The sequence below is a fragment of the Pelodiscus sinensis genome, chromosome 1 (assembly GCF_052426305.1).
Source record: "Pelodiscus sinensis isolate ZL-2025 chromosome 1, ASM5242630v1, whole genome shotgun sequence".
NCBI lineage: Eukaryota > Metazoa > Chordata > Testudines > Trionychidae > Pelodiscus > Pelodiscus sinensis.
The window spans coordinates 89,715,976-89,739,984 of NC_143052.1; the positions used below are offsets into that span (position 1 = coordinate 89,715,976).

Genomic DNA, 24,009 nt, shown 5'->3' on the forward strand with positions numbered 1-24,009 from the left:
CACTTTTGTAATCTGCATTGCATGGTATATACATACCAGATATCGTAAACATTGGCATACTCCTTCATGCTTTGTTCACCAGTTCAAAGGATATGTGCTTCCATGCTGATGAGGTTTATTTTAAAATATTATTAAATTTGTGATTCAACTACTTTGGGGAGAACTGTATACCTCCTGCTGTTTTACATGCATTCTGCTATGTATTTCATATTATTGCAGTCTTGGATGATGGCCTAGGACATTGTTCATTTTAAGAACACTTTTACTGCATATTTGACAGAAATGGAAAGAAGGTATCAATATGAGATTTCTAAAGATAGATGCTGCCCTCAACCCAAACTTTAAGAATCTAAAGTGCCTCCTAAAATCTCAGAGGGACAAGGTGTGGAGCATGCTTTCAGATATCTTAAAAGAGCAAGATTCTGATGTGAAAACAACAGAACCTAACCACCAAATAGGGAAATCAATCTGCTGGTTCCATCTGACTCAGATGATAAAAATGAACATGTGTTGGTCTACTGTTTTGGATTGTTATTGAGCAGAACTCACCATTATCTTGGATGCATGTCCTCTGGAATGGTGGATGAAGCATGAAAGGGCATATGAATCTTTAGCACATTTGTCATATAAATATCTTGCAGCACCGGCTATAACAGTATCATGTGAATGCCTGTTCTCATTTTCAAGTGTCATGTAAACAACAAATAGGCAGCATTATTTCCTACAAATGTGAACACAGTTGTCTGAGCAATTGGCTGAACAAGAGATAGGGCTGAGTGGACATGTAGGCTCTAAAGTTTTACATTGTTTTATTTTTAATGCAGGTTTTTTTGTACATAATGCTACATTTGTAAATTCAAGTTTCATGTAAAGAGACTGCATTACACTACTTGTAATGGGAGAATTGAAAAATACTGTTTTACAGTGCAAATATTTGTTAGTGAGCATTGTACATTTTGTATTCTGTTGTAATATCAAATCAATATATTTGTAAATGTAAAAAACACCCAAAATATTTAAATAAATTGTATTCTATTAACAGCGTGATTAATGATGCAATTAGTCACAATTAAATTTTTAATGACTTGACAGCCCTAAAATATACATGTTATTCTCTGCAGTACTTCCCCACTATTGTAGTGCTCACCCTCTCTCCAGCTGAAGAGAGGTGAGTGTGTGTGTTCGCGTGTGGTATATTTCCCTTCCTAATCTGGTTAAAGTAGATTTTGAGCAATGCAACATACTTCCCCCCCTTTAACTCAAATTTTTATCAATAACTTCAAATCTTTAATTATGTTAAATCTTTTTAAAAAACATTTTGGTTCAATACTAGCAATGTGTAAAACCATTTTAATGTGTTTCTGGATACAGAAGAGTGAGAGCTTAGCTGTTTTGGAACTTGCACAACAAATCAAAGGATCTTTTGGGACACTAGATGGCAACATTGTTCTAGGGATTGGACAGCTGGTAGGTTTTTGTGTGCAGGATTGCTATTGCAGTTCTCTGTTTTATGTCTCAGTGGGGTAGCCGTGTTAGTCTGTAACTTTAAAAACTAGTAGTTCTGTGGCACCTCTTCCTCCCACTTCCCTTACTCCTTGTAAAATGAGGGTTTCAGGAGTCAAAGTAAGAAGTCTTCCAGCTCGACAATATTTGGACATTATGTCAAAATAACTGCTTATAGTGTAGATGCAGACTATGTTATTTAGACTATGTTATTTTGGAATAATGTCAGTTATTCCAAAATAATGCTGCTGTGTAGACTTACCCTTAGGCTACGTCTACACTACAAGGTTTTTGCTCAAAAACATTTGTTTTTGTGCAAAAATCTGTGGAGCATCCACACCTCAAATGAGGTCTTGCGCAATTAAATGGGCAGTTAAACGGCAGAACAGAGGGCTTTTTCTACCATAGGTAAACCTCCTTTTCTGAGGCATAACTGCTTTTAGCGCTACAGCTATTGTGCAAGAAGGCAAGTATGGATGCTCCAGAGGGTTTCCTGCGCAAGAAACCCCTATGGGAAAAAGAACAGGTGCTCTGATGGCCATTCTGTGAATGGCCATCAGAGTTTTCTTGCATAAGAGCGTCCATGCAGTATGGACGCTCTCTTGTGCAAAAGCACATGGCTTTTGCCATGTGCTTTGAGGTGTGAAGTGCTCTTGCGCAAGAAGTTTTTGTGCAAAAACTCTTGCACAAAAGGCTTCTTGTGCAAGAAGCATGTAGTGTAGATGTAGCCTTGGAGACTAACAAATGAGCTCCTATAACATTGCCCATAAAACTTAAGAAGCAGATCGAACCTATTGGTCTTGCCAGTTACACCCACAAGAACCTGACTTTCAGGAGAGAGGTCTCTAAAGAACTGCTGTTATTACACTGCCATAATTTCATTCTGTATTTTAACATGATCGTTCTCCAAATTTACCCTGATGTGAAAAGTTACATTCCATCCAAAGAAAGGGACTCAGAGGACACACACACACACACACACACACACACACACACACAAAAAAAAAAAAACCTTGTAAAAAAAGTACTTGTTCGGCATATGATGTTGCAGGTGCTCTGACATACTATGCATTCACTCACCTCACACAATTCCATTCAATTATATTTTATTCACATTAAAATTATACAACTATTACTACATTGTGAAGGGCAAAAAAAGTACGTTGATAGCAAATGCATTAAACCATGAGCCAGGCAACTGTTTGGTACCATGGGGCAGGCAAATTCCCATTTTTTTTTAAAGTTCCATGCATACAATTACAAAAATAGGGGTCGATCTTTCTGTATGATAGCTGAAGATAGAGTTATAGGGCTTCCAACCAAACAATACATATAACAGCAGACACTGGGTAAAAAACAAATTTGGGCCATACTTTTGATTAAAAATAAATCATATTCACTCAGTTTGGGGTAATTTTTTAAATTAAAATAATGAAAAGTATAATCAATTGCCATGGCAACTACCAACAACCTAACAACAGGGGGCAGAAGCACACAATGCTTCATGTAAAAACATATTTTGATCCTACTGGCATTAAAATCATTATTTTTCAACTTACATCTTAGGTCATAGTACTTTACTGTGTCTAAGTACCTTAACATTGATTTTATGTATTTTTCCTCTGTCTGCTTTAGATTTGATTGTTATGAAGCTGTGGTTTCTGAATGAACAATGGAATCTGATTCAGAAGTTTCTAGAAAGGGTCCATGAACAGAGCAAAAGTCTAAAAACACACATGATAAAGGTGTGCAGACCAAACCAAGAGAGCCATAGAGATCCAAAAATGTGTGTATATGTATACATATATAGCCTGCCACCAGTCCAAGTAAGTGGCTCCCCTATCCCAAACCCTGCCCTTCAGCTCCAGTGGGAAAGTTCTGCTGGCCCCATCCTCACCTCTCCTCCAGATTCAGCATGGCCATGGCCGGCCGGCCTGCATGACTTTACCCTTCCCCCATGGGCCAGTAGGAGGCCTGCAAGCCCTCCCACAACTCTGTAATGGGCTTAGGGAGCGCCAGCAGGAGGCCTGTGCATCTCCCCACCCCTGCACCCACCCAGGCTTGCATACCCCCTACTTCCCACTGACAGTCTGGGCCCGTGTACTGCTTCACTCCATCCTGGCAGGAGGCCTGCATACCCACCTCTCCGCCCCTGGGCAATGCTGGGTAAGTGTTCTAGTGCAATATAAAGACTCCAATGAAGTAGCTAATATATTTTACTATAAAAATTGTAGAAAGATCACACACACACAAAAATTCTGCAACAACTTGAAAAACAAGCAGAATCTTTCAAATACAGTTAAGAAACTGGCAATGAATTGTACAAAATCAATAAAGGGAATTGGCTTGTCATCCACCAGTGTACAGAAAAATTTTGGATATACTGTGACAAAGTATCCATGTATGTGAAAGGGACCAAGTACAAAGAGCTACTGTGTCAAGCAGTAAATCTTAGGTCTGAGAGGAATGTGTGGAAAAGAGGGACAGAAAGATATTGGCTGTTCAATTAAAAGAGCTGGTACCAACAGCCACATGCTATACAGATGTTGCTATAGAGCCTACACAAGAACAACAGAAAAATACAAGTTTATAGATATGACAGAGATCGTTAAAATCATGACTGTTTTGGAGAAATAGGGAAGTGTTATTTATTCCTTCTCATAGCACGAAATTTGGGGGCACCAAATGAATTAATAGTCAACAGCTTTAAAATGGAAGTATTTCTTCACACAATGCACAGTAAACCTGTGGAATTCTGCCAGAGGATGTAAATGCCAAGAGACTATAATTCAAAAAAGAACTAGCTAAGTTCATGGAGGTTAGGTCCTCCAATAACCATTAGCAAGAATGGGCAGGATTGTAAAACCATACTCTAAAAAAGTGTCCAAAGCCTCTGTTTGCCAGAAGCTGGGAATAGGTGATAGTGGATGGATCACTTGATGATTCCCTGTTCTGTTCATCCCCTCTGAAGCACCTGACATTGGCCACTGTCATAAAGCATGATAGAGGACTAGATGAACCTTTGGTTTGACTCAGTATGTCTGTTATGTCCAATTCTGATTTGGAAGAAAGTTGCTACTGCTTTTTCTTTCCTTTTCTCCTGGAGCTATGTAGTTTTCTTCCTCATATTCAATGTAAAGTATTATTACACATGATAAAAATATTTCCTCAAATTATCTCATTCCTTTGTATTTTGGAGATTGGAGTAGAACATGCACAGAGACTTTGGTCTCTGTCAGTTGAATTAATTGAAGACTGAAAAGCCCAGTTTGGTAAAAATGGTGTGATTTTCAATTAAGATAAACCTTTGTCGACTCATTTTTAATACTTTGGTTTCATGTCTTAAGTATTTGTGTTTGGATGAAACAGTTTGCTTCAACTGCCAGATTAGTGCTGTATAGAAATGGAAGTGATGATACACATGAACTGATTTGGAGAGTGTGTGAGTGTATTTGACTCTTTCGTGATTGTTGTGGAAGGAGCAGATCTAGGCTAAATGATTCTACTTCCCCAGTTGGTTGAGAGGAAAGAATTACCCTAATTGGGGCCTGTAGCCCTTGTGGCGGGGGGGGGGGTCTCTGTGCGCAGCTGGGGGGGGTCTGTCCCCATCAATACAGCCACCTGTGGGAGTCACTGAGTCTGGCCCCCGCCTTCTCCATTATGGCAAGATCTGACTGCGCTGCTTTCACGGGAGCGTGGCGGTCCTCGAGCTCGGCCTCTTCCTGGCGCGGGGTCGCAGCGCTCCCGTTGGGCGGCGCGCAGAGCCAGCCTGACAACCCCTGGCTGCCGGGCGCCGCCCCCGTGGCTGGCGCGCGCAGGGAACGCAGCCTAGGTGCTCACCTGCGCCGCCGGCCACGCAGGCAGCCCTCGAGCCCTCCCCACAGCGCGTTCCAGCGGCTCGTGCGGGGACAGCGCAGCCGCTGTACGCTCCTCAAGCGGCGCTCGGATTGTACTAGTCTTGGAGGAGAGGCGGGGGTTGGTTCTTCCGCCTTTATTGAATGAAGAGGCAAATACAACTCTTGGGTTCGCCCGCCTCGAGGGCGGGAGAAGAGCGAGGCCGTCACACAGAACGAGAACGAGAGCCCCGTGCCCAATCAGCGCTCGCTCGCTCGCCCAGCCTGACTAAAGGTTCCAGAATCCAACCAGGAACCGCGGAGCCGCTTGTGTCACAGACAGATACGTCCACAAGCCCAATCAGCGGGTGTTTAACTTAATGGCTCTGACGTCAAAAAGGGAGAGCGCGCGCGCGCGCGCGGGTTTCCGTTACCGCTGCCGCGCGTGCGTCTAGCAAGCGTGAAGGGAGCGCGCGGCGCGGGGGGAGGAGGGAAAGCGAAGTCGCGAGACCGAGAGTAGCGCGAGGCAGTTTCCCGCTTTGCCCTTCGGCACGAACCGCGAACGCGAGGCGGAGGCGCCATCGTAGCCTTCACCGGCCGCGGCGAGAGGCTCCGCCCGGACCCGCCAAAGGGCGGGGGCGAGCGCAGCGTCAGGCCCGAAGCGCTGTAGGCCGCTGTCGGCGGGGCTCACACCGACTCCGCCGGCTCGGCCGGGCCCCGCGCGCTCAGGATGTCGGCGCAGGCCCAGATGCGCGCCATGCTGGACCAGCTCATGGGCACGTCCCGGGACGGTAAGTGCCACCCGGCTGGGGGCCGAGGCTGTTGCGCCCCACGGTTACAGCGGGGGGGGGGGGGGCAACGGCTGGGGAGCGAGCGAGCGCGGCTGGTAGCGATGATTGGCAGGACGGGCGCCAGCTCCCCCCTCCCGTTCGGGGCGGGACTAAGGGGTGAAAGGTCATGGGCGGCGCGCGGGCCGGTTGGAGGCGGTGACGCGCTGTGTGAGGGGCGCCGGGCGGAACCGGGCTGCGAGTGTGACAGGAAACCCCCGATGCCTGCGGCCCTGTCCCCCCCAGCCGCCCCGGGCAGGAGGCGGAGAAGCCCTTATTTCCTTTCTTGTGCTGGGTGGCGCAGGCCTGTCTCCGGAGCCGGCCGAGGCCGCGGACACGTCCTTCCCACCCCGGCTCCGGCACGGATAAAACACGTGCAAATCCGCCCTCGTCTCGTTGCTCTGAGACGCAGCAATTTGCCTTGTTCGGGCAGAGGGTTCAGCCTTTCAAATAGTCATGTGCAGCGCTATGGCGGGGTGTTAAGAGTCTGTCTAAGGAAAGTCTGACCCAAACCATCATTTCAGTCAGCAGGCGGGAAAGTGATGATCACATTTGAAAACGAGAATCAGGTTGTTAAAATTTAGTCCGGCGTGGCTGAGGCATCATCGTGAGAACTGTTCAGAAAGTAAAATGGAATGATTAATGTCTGCAGGTTCATCTTAGAAGGGCTTTTCCGGTGCTACTGTTTACATTCTCGCTATTCAGGTTTCCATTTTAAAAAATAGGAACACAACCTGACAGGCTATTGTATTGTTATTGAGACATAGTTTAGATATTTTAAATTTTTATGTGCAATACAAAGCATGAGGTTGACTTTCAGACTCTCCTATTTTCTCAGACCTTTCTGACAAGGGTATATTGAGTGAGTTTGAGAAATAATTGCCTAGGGGCTCAGCTTTTAAGCATGTCTTATAAATGCTTGTTGGAGAAAAATAAGTGGTCAGGTAAGACTGGTAGCAGACCATGCCATAATTTTAAAAAATCAGTTCAAGTGCCATGATAGCAGCATAAAACTGGATTAACACAGCTATGACTGCAGTGAAACTACTCTGGAAGTATGGAAAATTGTCAAGTTTAAAAAATGAAGATGCTTTAAATGATTTGATTTTCAGAGGTGCTGAAGATAATGAAAGCTGCAGATTTAGGTGCTTTGAACTTTTGGTACTTAAATGTTGCATTTTTTACTACCTTTGAACCTTGGAGATTTATTTTGACTGTGACCCTTGCCACATTTCAGACAAGAAGTAAGATGTAAATTGTGAGAGTAATTAACCACTGGAACAATTTACTTCTCCATCAGTGATAACTTTTAAATAAAGATTAGATGATTTGTGGAATATCTTCTCTAGGAATTATTTTGGGAAAGTTCTATGGCTTCTGTTATATAGGAGTCAGATTTAATGAGCATAATGATCTCTTCTGGCCTTGGAATCTGTGCCCCAGTAATTTGCAAATCAGATTTTCTCAGTTACAAGCAAATAGGTGACTTAAATATAACTGCCAGCCCTGCAAACTCAATTTTAGTTCTGTAAATTCAGTAACAAAAATCCCACAATTCAAATTTAGGAAGATCATCAAGTAATCCATCCCCTATTGCCCATTCCCAGTTTCTGGCAAACTGAGGCTAGGGACACTATCCCTGAGATTAAGTAGTCCTAATTTAGTAGAAGGTAAAAGTTACATCTTAAATTCAGTAATTTTTAATTTAGAGAGTATGTAGAGTTTGTATTATACTACAGGTGTATTTTAATGCAAACTACAGGAGGGAAATGAGGGTTTATTAAGCATGAGTATGTCTACTCTTGCACCCTCTTTTGAGAGAGGGATGCAAATGAAGACATTTGAAATTGCAAATGAAGCTGGGATTTAACTATCCTTTGCTTCATTTGCATATTTGCATTATAGTGCTATTTCGAAATAATAGATGCTGTTAAGATGCTGTTATTTTAAGAAAAAACCCTTATCTCGAAATAACTGGTAAACCTCATTGTATGAGGAATAAAGGTTATTTTGAGAGAAGGGGTTTTTCTTGAAATAACCGTGTCTTAACAGCGTCTGTTATTTTGAAATAGCGCTGTAACATGATTATCCAAATGAAGTGCGGGATATTTAAATCGTGGCTTCATTTGCAATTTCAAATGTCTTCATTTGCATCCCTCTCTCGAAAGAGGGTGCAAGTGTAGACATACCCCATGATAAAATGAAAGTTACGAAGTTACAAAAATACATTTTTGCCTCATGGTAAGTAAACGTGTTATGGTAAAATTGTTTAATTTCTCTTAGGGCTGGAAATACACATCTCACACTTTCGTTACATGTCCATTAATTTACTTGCATGCCTTTTTTTCTTTCACATAGGCTGTTTTTAATCTCAAAACCGTAATTGGAATGAGAAGAATCTAACACAATACTTTAAAACTTGCTTGTAAAAGGGAGAGTAGGGGAGGCTTCAGGTTGATAACACTTAGCTCCGAGCTCATTAACTTTTTTGGTACATTCAATGGATGCTAATTGTTATTAAACCCTTTAAAAATGCCTCTATCTCATGTAACTGTTAGGTAGTAGCTTTGTCCTGACAATATTTTTAAATTGAAATAACTTAAGTTGAGGATGCCTATATTTGCTCAGTGTCACATCTTAAAATCAGTTTTCATTTTGCTTTAGTACTGGTAACAAAACTGTAATATCTATTTATTAGGTAGTAACATTTTATTGAAATGTTAAATAATTCTTCAATATTAAGACAAGGTAGAAACTAGGGATGTGAAAGGTTAACCAGTTAACTGGATAACCAGTAAGCATCACTGTAAATGGGTAATGCTTACTGGTTCCAGTTTATTGCAGGGTCTTGAGCAGCTCCCTGCTTGCCCTGGGCAAAGGACTGCTCCAGGCCCACCGCATCCCCCATCTCCCCCCCCCTTCCACCTGCCCGCCACAGGTTAGGGAAGCCTCCTCCGTGGGAGCAGAGCAGGCAGGGGCTGGCGGAGGCTTCGCTGCGGGCTCTATAGTATAAAGCAGAGCTGTCAATGCATGTAACTGTGTGATTGCTGAGATTTTCAGCAACTGAGTGAGACTGAGAAATGCTTACATGGGGTGGGGAACTTTTTTTGGGTTGAGGGCCACTGAGCCACAGAAAAATCCAGGGAGGAAGTGAAGCTAGGAAAAGAAAACAGATCCCTCACTGATGTGGTCCCTGACTGAGAAGGAGAAAGACACTTCCCATGTTTCCTTTGCACACCAAAGCCTAAGGGGGCCTAGGCTAGTTGATTTTGTGTGCTCCAGCCCCACGGGGGGATGGTGGGGAGTCTAGTGTATCAAGGTCCCCCAGTGCTGAGGAGAGCCTCGGGGGTTTAATCCAGGCAAGCCGGGGGCCACATCCAGGTCCTAGGTCTTAGGTTCCCCTCCCCTGGCATAGGGGCTCATCTTTTAAGCATTTCTTACTTTAACTGATTTTACATCCTAGTAGCAATTTGTCTTTCAGCCTCTTATTGAACTCCCATTCCCATCCCACATAGCAGGATTGTTGAGATTACTTAATTTAGTACTTTTATTAAGTACAAATTTAAGTTTTTGATGGTTTTCAACATCACACACACATGCTTGTGACTATGTAAACAGTTTAAGGTATTGAACAAATGGAGCCCAATGACTTTCCAAGGTAAAGTGATGTAGTAAACTGTATTCATAAAGTTCAGGGTATGCCATTCATCTTGTAGGAATATAAACTGGTAGATTATGTAGAGTCAGAGTTGAGTAGTCTGTTGATGAGGCTGATGAGAAAATCAGGGATTTAAAAAATTCCAAGTGATGTAGAAGAAACTCTTAATGAGTTGAATAGAGTAATCTTTACAGTTGGATAATTGTTTTTTGCGTGTAGTTTTAGATTGCAAGCATTTATAAGAACTGGAATCTTCAGAAGCAACATTAGAGGTTTTGTTTTCCATTAACAAACGTAATGTTTGTTAGCTGAGAAGGTGAGAATCCTGAGATTGTCAGAAATTCTCAACCTCTTCACATTTATTCCATGGACATCATTGGTGTGGTGGTGACTAGGCCAGCACTTCTATTCCATCCTGTAGAGTTTAACCACCACCTTCAGTGCAGTTCCTGGATTGGTCTGCAAAGAACCTCTCCAGTCATTGCTGCAGCTCTTCCCTCTCTCCCCTCTCCCCCCCCCCGCCCAGCTCCTTGAAATACACAGAATATAATTTCTTAGTGAAGTCTTTGGCTGCCACTCTGGTCCAAGTTCTACTTTTGTCTTTTGCACCAACTGCTTCAACACTACAATCATTTAGACATGGTTTTGCCTATTTGTTGATTTGCAGTGCTTCATCTCTGAAGCAGTTTTGCATGCACCCCATACCTTAGGTGCCCATTTAGTACCATGGTGCCCAACCATTTCTGAAGCAGTAGCCACTATAGTGGCTGTGACTGCTGCTGGAGCAAACTAGCCACACTCAACCAGTCAAATAGCCACATGTAGTTGTTGTTGGCTAGTGTGTTGGACATCATGGGTTTAGTAGTTTTGCCAACACTTTCCTTGGAATTGTTAGATAGCATGTAATTGAATAGTCATGTAACCACATGAAACTTTGGTGATTACATGACTATTCGATAGTCTCTGAAGGCGGGGCTGATAGCCAGTGTGCTCCCAGCCCAAGTCCTGAGGAATCCCCTGCCACCCTGCGCTGCTGCTTCTGATGCAGAGGCAGCAGTGCAGGAGCTCCTATCTGTGGCAGGCCCAGGTCCCCTGTAGACAGAGGCTGCTTTGTGGTAACCTCCCCTGTGCCACCCCCACTGCTGCCTCTGAGGCAGCAGTTTGGGAGGGGACAGGCAGCATCATGGAGCCAGTGCTAGGAGGAACCAGTTTTTAAGCCAGCTCCCCCCAGCACCAGCTCCTGCCCTCTCCCCCCCCCCCCCCCAGCCTCTGTAGGAGACCTCAGGGACAAGTGGGTACACGGAACCAGTACGTGCGGAGAAGAGCTGGCTTAAAAGCCGGTTCTCTGCGAGTATCAGCTCCTGCCTGCCCCCTTGCCCTTCATGCTGCTGCCTCTCTGAGGCAGCTGGTGGGGAGGGGGAGGCTCCCCACCGGCTCCTCCTCCTCTCCCCCTCCCTTGCCACCTCTGCTACAGAGACAGCAATTGGGAGAAATGCATGTAATTAACAGGATTAACTGATAAGCTCAGGCATTGACATGTTGACATCCCTAAATTGGGAGCCTGACTTCAGCACCCTGGTGCTGGTGATTGTGATGCATCTGCTTTGCTCTGGTGCATAACTTTAGCCTAATAATCTTGGTGCTGTATTTGCTTTGGTTTTTCTGAAGGACATAAGGAGCCAGGAAAATCATTCATAAGCTTCAAACCACATCCTTACAATAGGACTATTAATGACAGATGAGTGTATTTGTTGCATTATCTGTGCTTAGACTCCACCACAACATTAAGCAGTGCCAGATGTATTGGCACATGTCTCCTTGAGCTCCAAGAAGACATGAGGAATGTCTCTAATGCATCCTCCAGGCAACTCCAGAAAGTTATGTACATTTGACATGAGCCTGGGCCAAAGTGCTTTGAAGGGTAAATCTTCAAAGCAGAAGCCGCACATGGCCAAGACATGAGTCGTTGGCATTGGTGCCTGTGCTAGCCATTGTGGCTCAACTGTAGCACTTATCCAGTAAGCTCAGTGAAGCAGCACAGTTGTTTGAAGTGCCCCACACCATCACCTGAATATAAGTGCCCTACCAAGCCTTGTGTCTGCCACACTGAGAGTATCAGCTTTCAAAGTCAGTGCTACTGAGCTCCTGTTAACTCATGAAGTATTAGAAGAGAATCAGCAGCTCTGACACATTGCTGAAAGTCTGAGAATCCAGACTTCATTCAGGAGGCCTCAAACTCCATCTGTGTTAATGTTCTTGAGGTGGAGTTGGTGATTTAATGATGCATTGTTTGGATTTGACATCCAGTACAGAATGGGTAGCAAGCTTTTCAGCTTCAATCACCTCTGATTCATAACAAAGATTATCACTATCATCATCATTCATTCATTGAACTCCAATATGCAGATGACTGTTCCCTGCGCGCTCACTCAGAAGATGATCTTCAAATAAATCAACACTTTTTCCTGAGGCTTACAACCAACTCTGCCCCAAATACAACAGCAAGAATATGAAACACTCTTCCAGAAGGCTCTGCATCAACAGGCTCCTTCTTGCACATCTTAGATCAATAAAGAAATCCTGGAGAACATCAAGCACTTCCTTTACTTTGGTAGCTATCTGTCATAGACAGCTGGCATTGGTGAGGAAATTCAATACTGTACTGCCTTCAAAGCACCACAGTCATTTTCAGATACTTGAGAAAATGTTTTCAGATTTTGACATCAACAACAAACCAAGCTTTTCGTGTAGCAGGGTATTATCTAGGCCTGGGCAAAATCTGGCTTGCTAAGCTACCGGATCCAGCCTGCGGAGGCAGTGGGGAGCCTCTGGCAGGCTCTCCTGCTTGCCCCACATGCCACTCAGAAATGTGGCTGAGACTTTCTTTTTGAGTCCGGAAGGGGAGAGGGGGGAGAAGATTCAGACATTGCTCCCGCCCCCAGCACAATCCTATTGGCCAGTTTCTGGACAGAAATTGGCCAATGGGAGCTGCTTGTTTGAATAGCTGGCAGCCACCCTCCTGCTCACTCACTCAGGCGCATGGCTAATCAGGTAGAAACATTTTAAGCTTTGCAAGCAGGCTGGTTTGGCTGTTAGCTGGTAAGTCTCCTGGCCAGAATCTACTTCTGGCACCCCAGCCACTCCCTTCCTCTGCCCTCCACTCCAGCCTCGCTACTCCTCATGTACCTATACCCCCTCCCTGATCTGGCACCCCAGGCTCCTGCCTGAGATCACAATCCCCTCCTGTCCTAGGTCACATCCCGAAACCTGTACCCCAGTTCCTTGTCCTAGGTCACAACTGCCTCCTTCACCTAAACTCCCTCCCAGACTCCATTCTCCCTCCTGTACTCCAGTCCCTTACCCCAAACTCCCTTCTGCACCCAGACTCCCTCCCAGACCTTGCACCTCCTCCATTAATACCATGGAAGAGTGTGACCCTCAACCACTTTCCAAAATCTTAGAATGGCCCTCTAGCAAAAATTATTGCCCAGCCCTGCTGTTATCCCAGCTCTCTTGTATGTTGCTGAAACCTGGGTTATGTACAGTGAATGCCTCAAATTTCTTGAACAGTACTGTCAGTTGTGCCTCTGCAAGATCTTCTGAATCAAATAAGATGACTGACACATCTACATCAGTGTTCTGTCCCATGCCAAACCTGAATCCTAGAATACTAGGACTGTAAGGGACCTCAAGAGGTCATTGAGTCCAGTTCCTTGCCCTTCTGGCAGGACCCAGTACTGTCTAGAGCAGTGGTCTCCAACCTTTTTACACCAAAGATCACTTTTAAATCTCAGAACAGGCGAAGATCTACTGCCCAGCCCCTTCCTTGAAGCCCCGCCCTCTCTATTCTCCTCCTCTCCATCACTTGCTATCCCCAACCCTTACTTACACACTCTGATAAACAGTTTATTTTTAAATTATGCGATATATAAAATTAAAATCACATGTTTATAGTTATGAAATAAATGGTCTGTTTTTTATTCATGCTATTTAAATCTAAAATTAAGCATTTATAATTATACATTTTGTGGGGCAGAGTTCTGCGGCTGGGGGCAGGGGAGAGGGAACAGGGTGCTGGGAGGGCAGATGACAGGGTTCTGCACAATATTCTTGCCAGCAAGTTAAGGGATTGTGGATTGGATAAATGGATGGTAAGATGGATAGGAAGATGGCTAGAAGGCCGGGCCCAGTGAGTAGTGATCAATGGCTCGATGTCAGGATGGCGGTCGGTTTCTAGCGGAGTGCCCCAAGGTTCGGTTCTAGGACTGGTTTTGTTCAATATCTTTATTAATGATCTGGATGAGGGGATGGATTGCACCCTCAGCAAGTTTGCGGATGACACTAAGCTGGGGGGAGAGGTAGATACCCTTAAGGGCAGAGATAGGGTACAGAATGACTTAGACAAATTGGAGGATTGTGCCACAAGAAATCTGATGAGGTTCAACAAGGACAAGTGCACTTGGGACAGAAGAATCCCAAGCATAGTTACAAGCTGGGGACCAACCAGTTAAGTAGTAGTTCTGCAGAAAAGGACCTGGGGGTTACAGTGGATGAGAAGCTGGATATGAGTCAACAGTGTGCCCTTGTAGCCAAGAAGGCTAATGGCATATTAGGTTGCATTAAGAGGAGCATTGCCAGCAGATCCAGAGATGTCGTCATTCCCCTTTATTCGGCTTTGGTGAGGCCGCATCTGGAGTATTATGTCCAGTTCTGGGCCCCCCACTACAAAAAAGATGTGGACGCATTGGAGAGGGTCCAGTGGAGGGCAACCAAAATGATTAGGGGGCTGGAGCATATGACTTATGAGAAGAGGCTGAGGGACTTGGGTCTGTTTAGTCTGCAGAAGCGAAGAGTGAGGGGGGATTTGATAGCAGCCTTCAACTTCCTGAAGGGAGGTTCCAAAGAGGATGGAGAGAGGCTGTTCTCAGTAGTGACAGATGGCAGAACAAGGAGCAATGGTCTCAAGTTGTGGTGGGAGAGGTCCAGGTTGGATATTAGGAAAAACTCTTTCACTAGGAGGGTGGTGAAGCACTAGAATGGGTTACCTAGGGAAGTAGTAGAGTCTCCATCCCTAGAGGTGTTTAAGTCTCAGCTTGACAAAGCCCTGGCCGGGTTGATTTAGTTGGAACTGGTCCTGCCAAGAGCAGGGGGCTGGACTTGATGACCTTCTGAGGTCTCTTCCAGTTCTATGATTCTATGAGCAGGGGACGGTGCCAGTGGGGACAGAGTTCAGGGAATGGGGACGGGAATGGGGACAGAGTTCTGTAGCTGGGGACAGGGGAGTAGGGTCTGGGGAGTGGGGACAGGGTGCCAGTGGCAGCAGAGAGTCCCTTGCATCTGCCTCCTCCCAGGATTCCCCCCCCCCCCCCCCCGAGGGAAGCCAGCACATGCCTCCTCCGGGCCCGACTCCCCTCCCCTCCTCCCCCGCGGTGCAGGGAAACCCCTCGTGTGCCTGCCCCGGGGACAAACCTCCCCCCCCCCCCCCCCGCTCCCATGACAGGGCCAAACCCCCCTTCCACAGCGTGGCCCGGCCCATCCCCTCTCCTCCCACAGCGCGACCAATCCCTGCGGGCACCTGCCCCGGGGCCAAACCCCCCTACTGCGGTGCAGCGCAGCCAACCCCCCCCCCCCCCCCCCCCCCCCCGCAGCATGGACAACCCCCACGGGCTCCTGCCCCGGGGCCAAACCCCCTTCCACAGTCCAGTCCAGCCCAGCCAACCCCCACCCTCTCCTCCCGCAGCGCAGCCAATCCCCACGGTCGCCTGCCCCGGGGCCAAACCCCCCTTCCACAGTGCGGCCCGGCTCAGCCAACCTCCCCCCTGGCCAACCCCCGCCCTCCCCTCCTGCAGCACAGCCAACCCCCGCGGGCGCCTGCCCCGGGGCCAAACCCCCCTCCCGCAGCATGGCCCGGCCCAGCCAAAGCCCCGGGGCCGACCCCCACTCCCATGGTGCAGGGAAACCCCTGTGCTCAACTACTCCTCCAGCGCTGCCGGCGCAGGGAAGCCTCCACACTCCTCCTCCGGGGCCGACGCCCCCTCCCCTAGCATGCAACAAGGTAAGCACTGGTTGTTAGGCTGGACAGACTAGAGTAATTCATTGATTTTTAGGTGACAGAGTGTAGGTGTAGGATGGTTGTGATAAGATTTAATTGCAACTGTTATTTTAAATGAGAAATTTAGTATTTTCTCTCCCTCTCCATCTATATAAAAATTTTTCTGCAGGATGTCATCACATCACTCTGCATCCCACCGCCCTCAGCTGTGTGGCCTCCCCCATGCTCTGGGGAGCCACACACCCTTCCCCATGCTGCAGGAGCCGTGTGCCCTTCCCTGTGGACAGTGTGGGGAGGGGGAGGGAGGATGGTGGATGTAGGAATGGAGACAGGAGGAAGGGGTATAGGGATGGAGACGGGGGTAGAGGTGGAAGGAGGGGGGTGAACTGTAGGTCATGGAGCTCCAGAATAAGGACTAGTGGCCCATATTACCTCATCAGACTCTCTTCCTTCATGACCCAATTATGGTTCTCAGTAGAATGCGGGCACATTAAGCTGGGGACTCCCTTGTGGTTCCATGTCTCTCCATTGCACCCTATCTGCATGGAGCATGTCCTGGCCCCATGGCAGGAGCTCGCTTGCCAGCTGGAAGAGCACATCTGGAGTTCTGCCACCCTGCAAAGACAGGAAGTGACCGGGCACGAAGAGCAGGGAATTCTCTCCCTACCTTTCCGCTTGCATGTAACCCAGCCCCTACCTCTCACTAGTGAGCCGGGTGTCCAGGAGCACCTGGAATAAAGGGGATTTGCATAGTGTTGGGCCCCGTTTTATTGATTGTTTGGTTTTCAATTGCATGTGAGGCTCACCAGCTTGCAGAGTATGGTCCTTCCCAGTGCTAGCTGCCAGGAGAGTCTCCGAACTCTGCATGTGAACAAACTGTTTTATTGGCGGGTAGGGCAGGAGCAGGAAAAGGTGCAGGGGGAGGGAGGGATGGCTGGTGATTGAAGGCTGTGAGAAGGCGGGATGGGCCAAGAGGGTTTGGATAGAGGGGCCTGTCCAGAGGTGTGGTGGTGCAGGAGTGGAGAAGAGAGCTAATGACTTGACTGGTGGATCTGTGAGTGACTAGTAAGACAATCCTTGATCCACAGACTGGCTATCATTTTATGGAAGACAGTCATACTTGAATTTTGAGGGATTGCCAATGACGTATATTTGTCAAACCAGCCAGATCACTGCAGGTCTTCTGTGAGGCTCCCTTGAGGTGTCTAGTACCAGCTGAAAGCCCTTTCTTTATTCCTCAGTTGGGAACAGAGTTTCCCTTTGTAGATGGGTATATTTTGTTTTATGGCTAGTGCTCTTAGTGCTCAAAAGTTGCATCTTTGACACTACAGCTCCCAGAATCTCTTGCACTTGGCGCTAAGGGAAAGTTGGGCTTTTCAAGGAAGTTTCAATGATCCACGTCTTTCTTCATGCACTGGACTGTGCCAGCTATCTGGGTAGGTTTAAGCTGAGGATCATGTTGATGAGCCAAGAGATCCTTCTGAGGCCAAGCTTTATTTCCACTAGAGAGGAGGATGAAGATAACTCTGTAGGGAAGGTCTTGCTTCTCTCAAATTTTTGCAGAAGCAGTAAAGAACAGCTGGGTTTAATTTGATATTGGTTCAGAAATCTACAAGGATTAATGTAGAAAGACACAATGATTGGGATCCCTGTCCAATGCAATTGTTATGTCCTTGCATTTTATTTTGAAGCAGCTGCTGGGAGGAGGTTGGCACATACATCATACATACATGCATTTTATCTTGAAGGTCTGAAGGTAATTGATGTCTTTCCAGAGGATACTGCTTGTTACATTTATACCCTTCATATGAAAGTTTGGTTGTGAAGTTAACCATAGCAAGCAAGAAGACAGATGCTCTGGTGATTTATAGACATGTCAAATCTCCCCCCCCCCCATCCCACCCCTTGTCAAATCTCCAGAAGGCTAGTGATCAAGAATGTAGACCTAGTCCAGCATTAGGTATGAGTGGCATTCAGTGTGGGTAATAGAATAGTGTAAACTGATGTCTCATATGGATACCTTGTTATCCACTTGGTTTCAGGTCTCTACTTTTCATCAAAGGTGCAGAGGAAATTCAAAAATATCTTGCATGGGAAAGAGCTTTTTTGGGGGAACATGTAAAGTCTTACTGCAGAAGGATAAGGAGATAACGGTCACTCTATTCTCTCAAATCTGTTTTTTAATCCTCAGGTCTGTCTTCTAATGGATGGAAGGAAAAGATTGCTTTTTCTAACAACTTGGCTTTCATATTGATATCTTTAGCTTTAATGGAACTAAGAACTCCTGTGCACAGTGTCCTGCCTCACAGGAGCATCAGAAGGCAAAGAATGTCTAAAAATCCTTTTCCAGAGTTCCTTTAAAAAAAAAGTTGTAAAAGATTTCATCAAGTCATCTACCACTTTTATCTATCTTATTAAGATCTTTGTTAGTGGTAAAATGTGAGTTTTATCCTATTTATTTATGCTCACCTTGAACGTATGCATTCTGAGAGTTGTTCAATGGAGCTACAAGTTTAGGTTTTCAGAAGACTGATTCAGATACTTTCTCCTCTTATCCTTCCCCATCAAGAATATGTTTGTGCACCTTCTAGGAAGAGGTGCTGGAAGAAATCTAGTACACCCTGACAGTCAGTGAGCCCATATTGTTGTTTGCTACAGTGAACAGAGGGGCTAAATAAGTACCTAGATCATAGGTGGGCAATATTTTTAAGTGGGGGGAAACTTCAAGATTTTGGAAAGTGGTCAAGGGTCATATTTTTCTGTGGAGAGAATGTAGGGTCTAGGATGGAGGTTGAGAAGGGTGCACGGAGTAAGGGATTGGGGTGCAGGAGACAGTGTGGGGTTTGACAGGGAGTTTGGGTGAAGATGGGGGTTGTGATCTGGGTTGGGTATTGGGGTGTAGAGCCAGGGAGGAAGTATGTGAGCAGGAGAGGATTCTGGCTTGGGGGAGGAGTATAGGAGGGTTTACAGGGTCTGGGAGGGACTTGTGACCTGGGACAGGGGGTACAGTGGGTTTGAATGGTGACCTCTGGGAGAGAGTTGGTGTGCAGGAGGGGTTGGGGTGCCAGAGGCAGGGTTTGGCTGGGAGGCACTTACCTAAGTGTCTCCCGGCAGGCAGGCCTACAGCAGCCCCCAAGGCAGGCTGGGATCCCTGCCTGCTTCAGCCCTATACCACTTGAAAATGCAGGCTGTTCCCTCCATGTGGTGCTCCAGGAGGAGGGAGAGACTTGTGTTGCCCCTCCACTCCCCATGGCCAGTCTCTCAGCTCCTATTGGCTGTTTGTTTCTGGCCGATAGGAGCTGAGAGATTGTGCTGGGTGTGGGGAGATCACATAAAACCTCTCCATAGCAGAGAGGCACACGGAGGAGCCCTGTGCTTAAAACAGCAGCTTCTGTGTGTCTTAGGGTACTGGCAAGGGGGCCTGTGAGCTGTATTCAGTGGCTTGGTGGGCCGGATTTGGCCCATGAGATGCATCATGCCCTTTCCTGACCTAGATTCTCACTTGTGGCCATTGCTTTGTAGTACCCATGATGCATCTCCACATGTGACAACCTCAGAGGACCTCTGAGATCTCTGAAAAAACAAATCATGGTGGGGGGGGGGGGGGGGGGCGTCCTCTCACGCTGTGTTCAAGTAACTGCCAGTTCCATGTAAACCATACTGGGGAAATCCTTCTCCATATATTTGATTTAAAAGTTTTTCTAAACTTTCCTTGAGAGGGACTAACAGCCTTGTAAATTAGGGATGTTAAAAGATAGTTAAGTAGGTAACCATGTAAAATTTCAGCAGTTACACACTGTGGGTTCTGCAGTATAAAGTTTAAATAAGCTTTATTCTGCAGAGCCTGCAGCGAAGCCTCCCTGGGAGCAGGGCTGCCAGCCCCTGCCTGCCCAGCTCCTGTGGAGGAGGCTTTGCTGCCCTGCTACAGTGAAACTGCCTCCCCAGGATCCTGCTGCGTGTAACTGACACCATTAACCAATAAGAATTAGCTTTTTGGTTAAACAGCTAGTCGGTTACACTCTTAACATCTTGCAAAGTCCAACAGCCTTGGAAATGATTAATTTAGAATTGATTCAGTTTTTTTCTAAATACTTTCAAAGTGGCTGGTTGTGTTTTGTGTTGCTGGAGTGTGGCTGGCATGAACTAGATAGACATGTCAAACCTCATGGAATCCAAGGAAAGTTTGTGTCTCCTGCCTCTGAGTTTCTCACAGGCTTCATTTTTTTTCTCCATGTTTGCAGAACATTACTCCTTGGATTTAGCTATTAGGAGTGAATAACATTTTGGTTTCTTTGTACTACAAAATTTGTTTAGAGTACAGAGTAACAAACTCTTCCATGCTAAAAAGTATTTTGTTTAATTTTAGGATATCCTGTGTGTGAATTGGCTGAATTTGAGGTTTTTATACTTTTTTATGCTGTTTGTATTTTCTGAGGTTAGAAGGTATTGAAACCTTCCCTTATGTGTTTAATTTTGTTTTTATAAACATTATTGGTTTTGGACTTACTGTTGTCTTTTGCAGCTTTGCTCTCTTGGAACATCCCATATACTTTTAACATTCCAAGAATGAGAATCTAGTTAGATGATATCTTTAGAGAAGATATAATTCCTTATATGCAATTATTTTCTGAAGCAGCGTTCTTCTCACCTGCCCACTTCTCCTTCAGAGTTTGGAAGTTTTCTTATTGAAGTGATCTTTGCTTTTTGCAGTTTAATTTTATTTCACTTCTTGATGCAGATTTTTAATGTCGGATTTCTTTCTTTTGAGAGGTTTACTTCTTAATAATCAGGAACTGACAGGAGTTTCCTCATGCTCAATGAATGGCATATATCTGCTATTGAGCTGCTGATTTGTGCTCAGCCTTGCTGGTATTACTCTTTAAATAAATATAAAAATGGTAAGGTACCTCTGTGGCTCTCAGGTTGCAGAGTTGATATCTAGAATTAAAGATCCTATTGGAACAACCTCTCTATAAGTAAATTGGGAGTAGCTTCTTGCCTCTTGGGACACACATGGGAATAATGTTCCTTCTCAATATGTTGCATGTTCCGAAGTACATTTTAAGTTAACTGTTTGTGACTGTGGCAAATAGCTGTCAATTTTATATCCACACAGTGTAAAGAATGTGGAATAGTGCCCTTAGAAAAATATTTAATTCCTATTAATACATTATAGTAAAGACATTAAATGTAAACTTTAGATGGGTAGATTGAGGGGGAACCTAATCTGTTTTAGGGAAGTGAATGAGTAGTCAAATAGATGATTACTTGATAAGCCTAGGCTTATTGGTTAATCTTCTTGACTACTCTCATTCTGGTCCCCTCCTCCCCCCAGCATGGCTCTGCATTGCCGTCTTCTCTTCTTCCCCTCTTCTCCCCCCCCCTTTCACCCTGCAGCCTCTGTCCATGAGAAGCAGGTTTTTTAACTGGCTCCCCTCATGAACCAGCTCCCACTTGGCACCCCATATTGCTGCCTCTGTTACAGAGGCAGCAGCATAGGGTGGCAGGGGGCTCCCCAGGAGTGGGGCCAGATTGCACTGGCTGCTGGCCCTGTCCCGGGATTATAGAACAGGTGACTTAACTCCTAAGAATTCATGTGGTTAGTCAACTATTCTGTAACCTGCCATCTAACATCCCTAATCTGTTTTAGTAATATAGCTTAATACAGAAAAAAGTAAGAGCTTGATGCTGCACTCCTAATGGAGATACATATGGCCATTATGTTTTGGTTTCATTGTACTTGTGCCTTGATATTAGAGTTCAAGGTTTAGCACTGAATGGTAATTCTTTCTAGAATATTTGAGTCTAAAATGGAAGAATTAAATTGGGGTTCATAGTATGTTACAATACTATGAACAAAAGATGATGGACTGAAATGAAACTAGTCTGTAAGTAGTTATTGTAAAAGATGGTTGAATTATACAAACTCATTGCTGAAATCAGCAGTCAAAATGTACTGTATTTTCCTAAGTTCACCCGTGAAGGAATTTAGTGGATGTTCACAACAAAGTTTGATTGTTGGAGGATGTTTTGACTTGTACTTATGAGGCTTGATCTTGAGAGCTTATAGCTACTATGTTCTTAGCCCTTAGATTTTCCTTAAAGCTTAGCAATATAATTTGGTCTTAGCTGTTGACTTTTGCTGCTTTTTTAGTAAATTTTTTTTTTACTTAATGTAGCAAAGCAGTTTCCTAAAATAACTGCATTATTACTGCCATTGTTTGGCATCTGGTCTCCTCCTGATATGTGTACTAATACTAATGGGAGGGAGTGTTTGTGTGCATACATATCAGAAAATGAGATGGGTAAGCACAGAAGCATCCTTGACAATTATTTTTCCTGAATAGCTTTATTTCTGTTTAAAAGATCTTCTCCCGCTCACCTCTTGTGTACTACATCACAGAAATATGGTTTGGGTCAGATACCTTGAATAAAACTGAATCTGCTGTTCCCTTAGGTAAACTAAATTAGTCATTTCAAGTCTCCGTATAAATCCACTGTCAGTCAGCACAAATAAATAAAATCCAATTTGGAGCACTGAAATGGGTCATAATATAATAGATGCCGATTTCCGTAACATATTAATAAATTACCATGTTAGATCCTTAATAAGTGTAAACCCTGACTATCAAGCATGTAGTACTCTGCAAAGGCAAGTTTAAAAATAGGCTTTTGTCTTGTTGAAAAATAGTAATTGACTTGTCAATTGACCAATATCAACAAGAATCAGATATTTTAAAGGACCAATTTATTAGAATGGTAACAAAGAATAAGGCTTTATTGTCTCCAGTAGGCTTATTCACAGTACATATCTCAAATTAACTAAAAATAAGTAATTTACCTGAATTTTTATCTGAGAAAAATGTGAAACACAAATTAATTCCTCCCCTTCTCCTCAAAGGCAGAATGGTGCAATCAAAAAGTTAGGCTGCTGCCTGTATGAGGACATTCTTCATGGAATATTTGATAAGGATCAAATAAGTGTTTGGTTGACCAACTTCCTGAGCCTGTTTAAATATGGTTCCTGTTTTGAACTGATTTAATACCTTGACTTTTTAAAAATTAGGATATGCAGCTAGGTCTGAACTGCCAGTGATACAGATCTCCATTTCTTCATAAGCATGCATTTTTTTCAAAGGGACAGAGTTTAATTCATTGTATTTAATCTGTTAGGATAGTTTTAAAACACTTGTAAATTATTACTACTCTTGCATTTAAATGATTTTCCCTTGTGAAAACACAAGGTTATATTCTTAAATATTTAATAGGATTGTTTAGTGACTGTTTTCATGTGATAATATTAAAGTCAATGCCGTGGCTTCTTTAATCAATCCGATTAGACCAAGAGAAATATTTATCTTGAATAGTAGAACTCATGAACCTTGGCTTATTCACACAGAAATCATTTGGTTATTGGAAAGCTCTGGGAAGGAACATCTGTTAATCCATTAAAAAATAATTCTTAAAAGGTTTCTCCCTCTGCAGCAGACTGAGCCTTAGGCATTTGGTGTTTCCTTGTCTTTCTCTTCTTCTCACCTTGTCCAGCAAAGGCACATACCAAATGGGCCCTCACTGTCTTATAGCAGATCATTAGTGGGTTTAGGAGCAAGCTACTTCTGTGACCTGCCAAGACATCTGTGCAGTTTTGGGATAGTACCAGTTCATAGAATACTTGAGACGGAGTATTTTTATTTAAGGGGTCTGTCTAGCTGTAGAATGAGTTATCTGATGAACTAACTCAGAGCCTAACCACATTCAGGCCATGTTGCCAAGAGCTTTCCTATAATTACAGCAGAGTCGATTTAAAAAAAATCCAAATATATATCAAACCAGTCTTTTATAGTGAAGAACAGAATGTTTTATGCGGATCTAACTTAAGCAGGAAACATTTAGATGCTAAAGTAAAGACCTAATATAGAGTCCATAAATAGTGACTAAAATGTAAATGTGGAACAAGTTCTTAAAGCAGTTGTGCCTCATGCATTCATTTTTGTAGCTACCTCTTTTCTCTGTGTTGTCCCATTCCTTCTTCCTCAGTCTCGCATGCCATGTAATGGAAAGGCAAGAGAGACTGGGTATATTGCTGCTGTACACTCAGCTGTTTGTGGGAAGGATAGAAAGAATGCTCCTGCAACT

The 24,009-nt window shown here is 44.7% G+C and overlaps 1 protein-coding gene across 3 annotated transcripts in view; it reads left to right on the forward strand.

Annotated features, from left to right (window-relative positions):
* The window catches only part of LOC102463405 (putative RNA-binding protein Luc7-like 2), a 75,052-nt gene that overhangs the window by 7,108 nt on the left and 43,935 nt on the right, over positions 1-24,009 (forward strand). The window contains exon 1 of one of the 3 annotated variants that reach the window (XM_075935393.2): positions 5,926-6,127. The exons of 1 other annotated variant lie outside the window; for it this stretch is intronic. In XM_075935393.2, coding sequence (XP_075791508.1) covers positions 6,067-6,127 — 61 coding nt within the window. In that variant the 5' untranslated portion in view covers positions 5,926-6,066. Of the gene's footprint in view, positions 1-5,925; positions 6,128-24,009 lie in introns of those variants that run through there. One more of the 3 variants, XM_075935401.2, reaches the window with a different exon arrangement.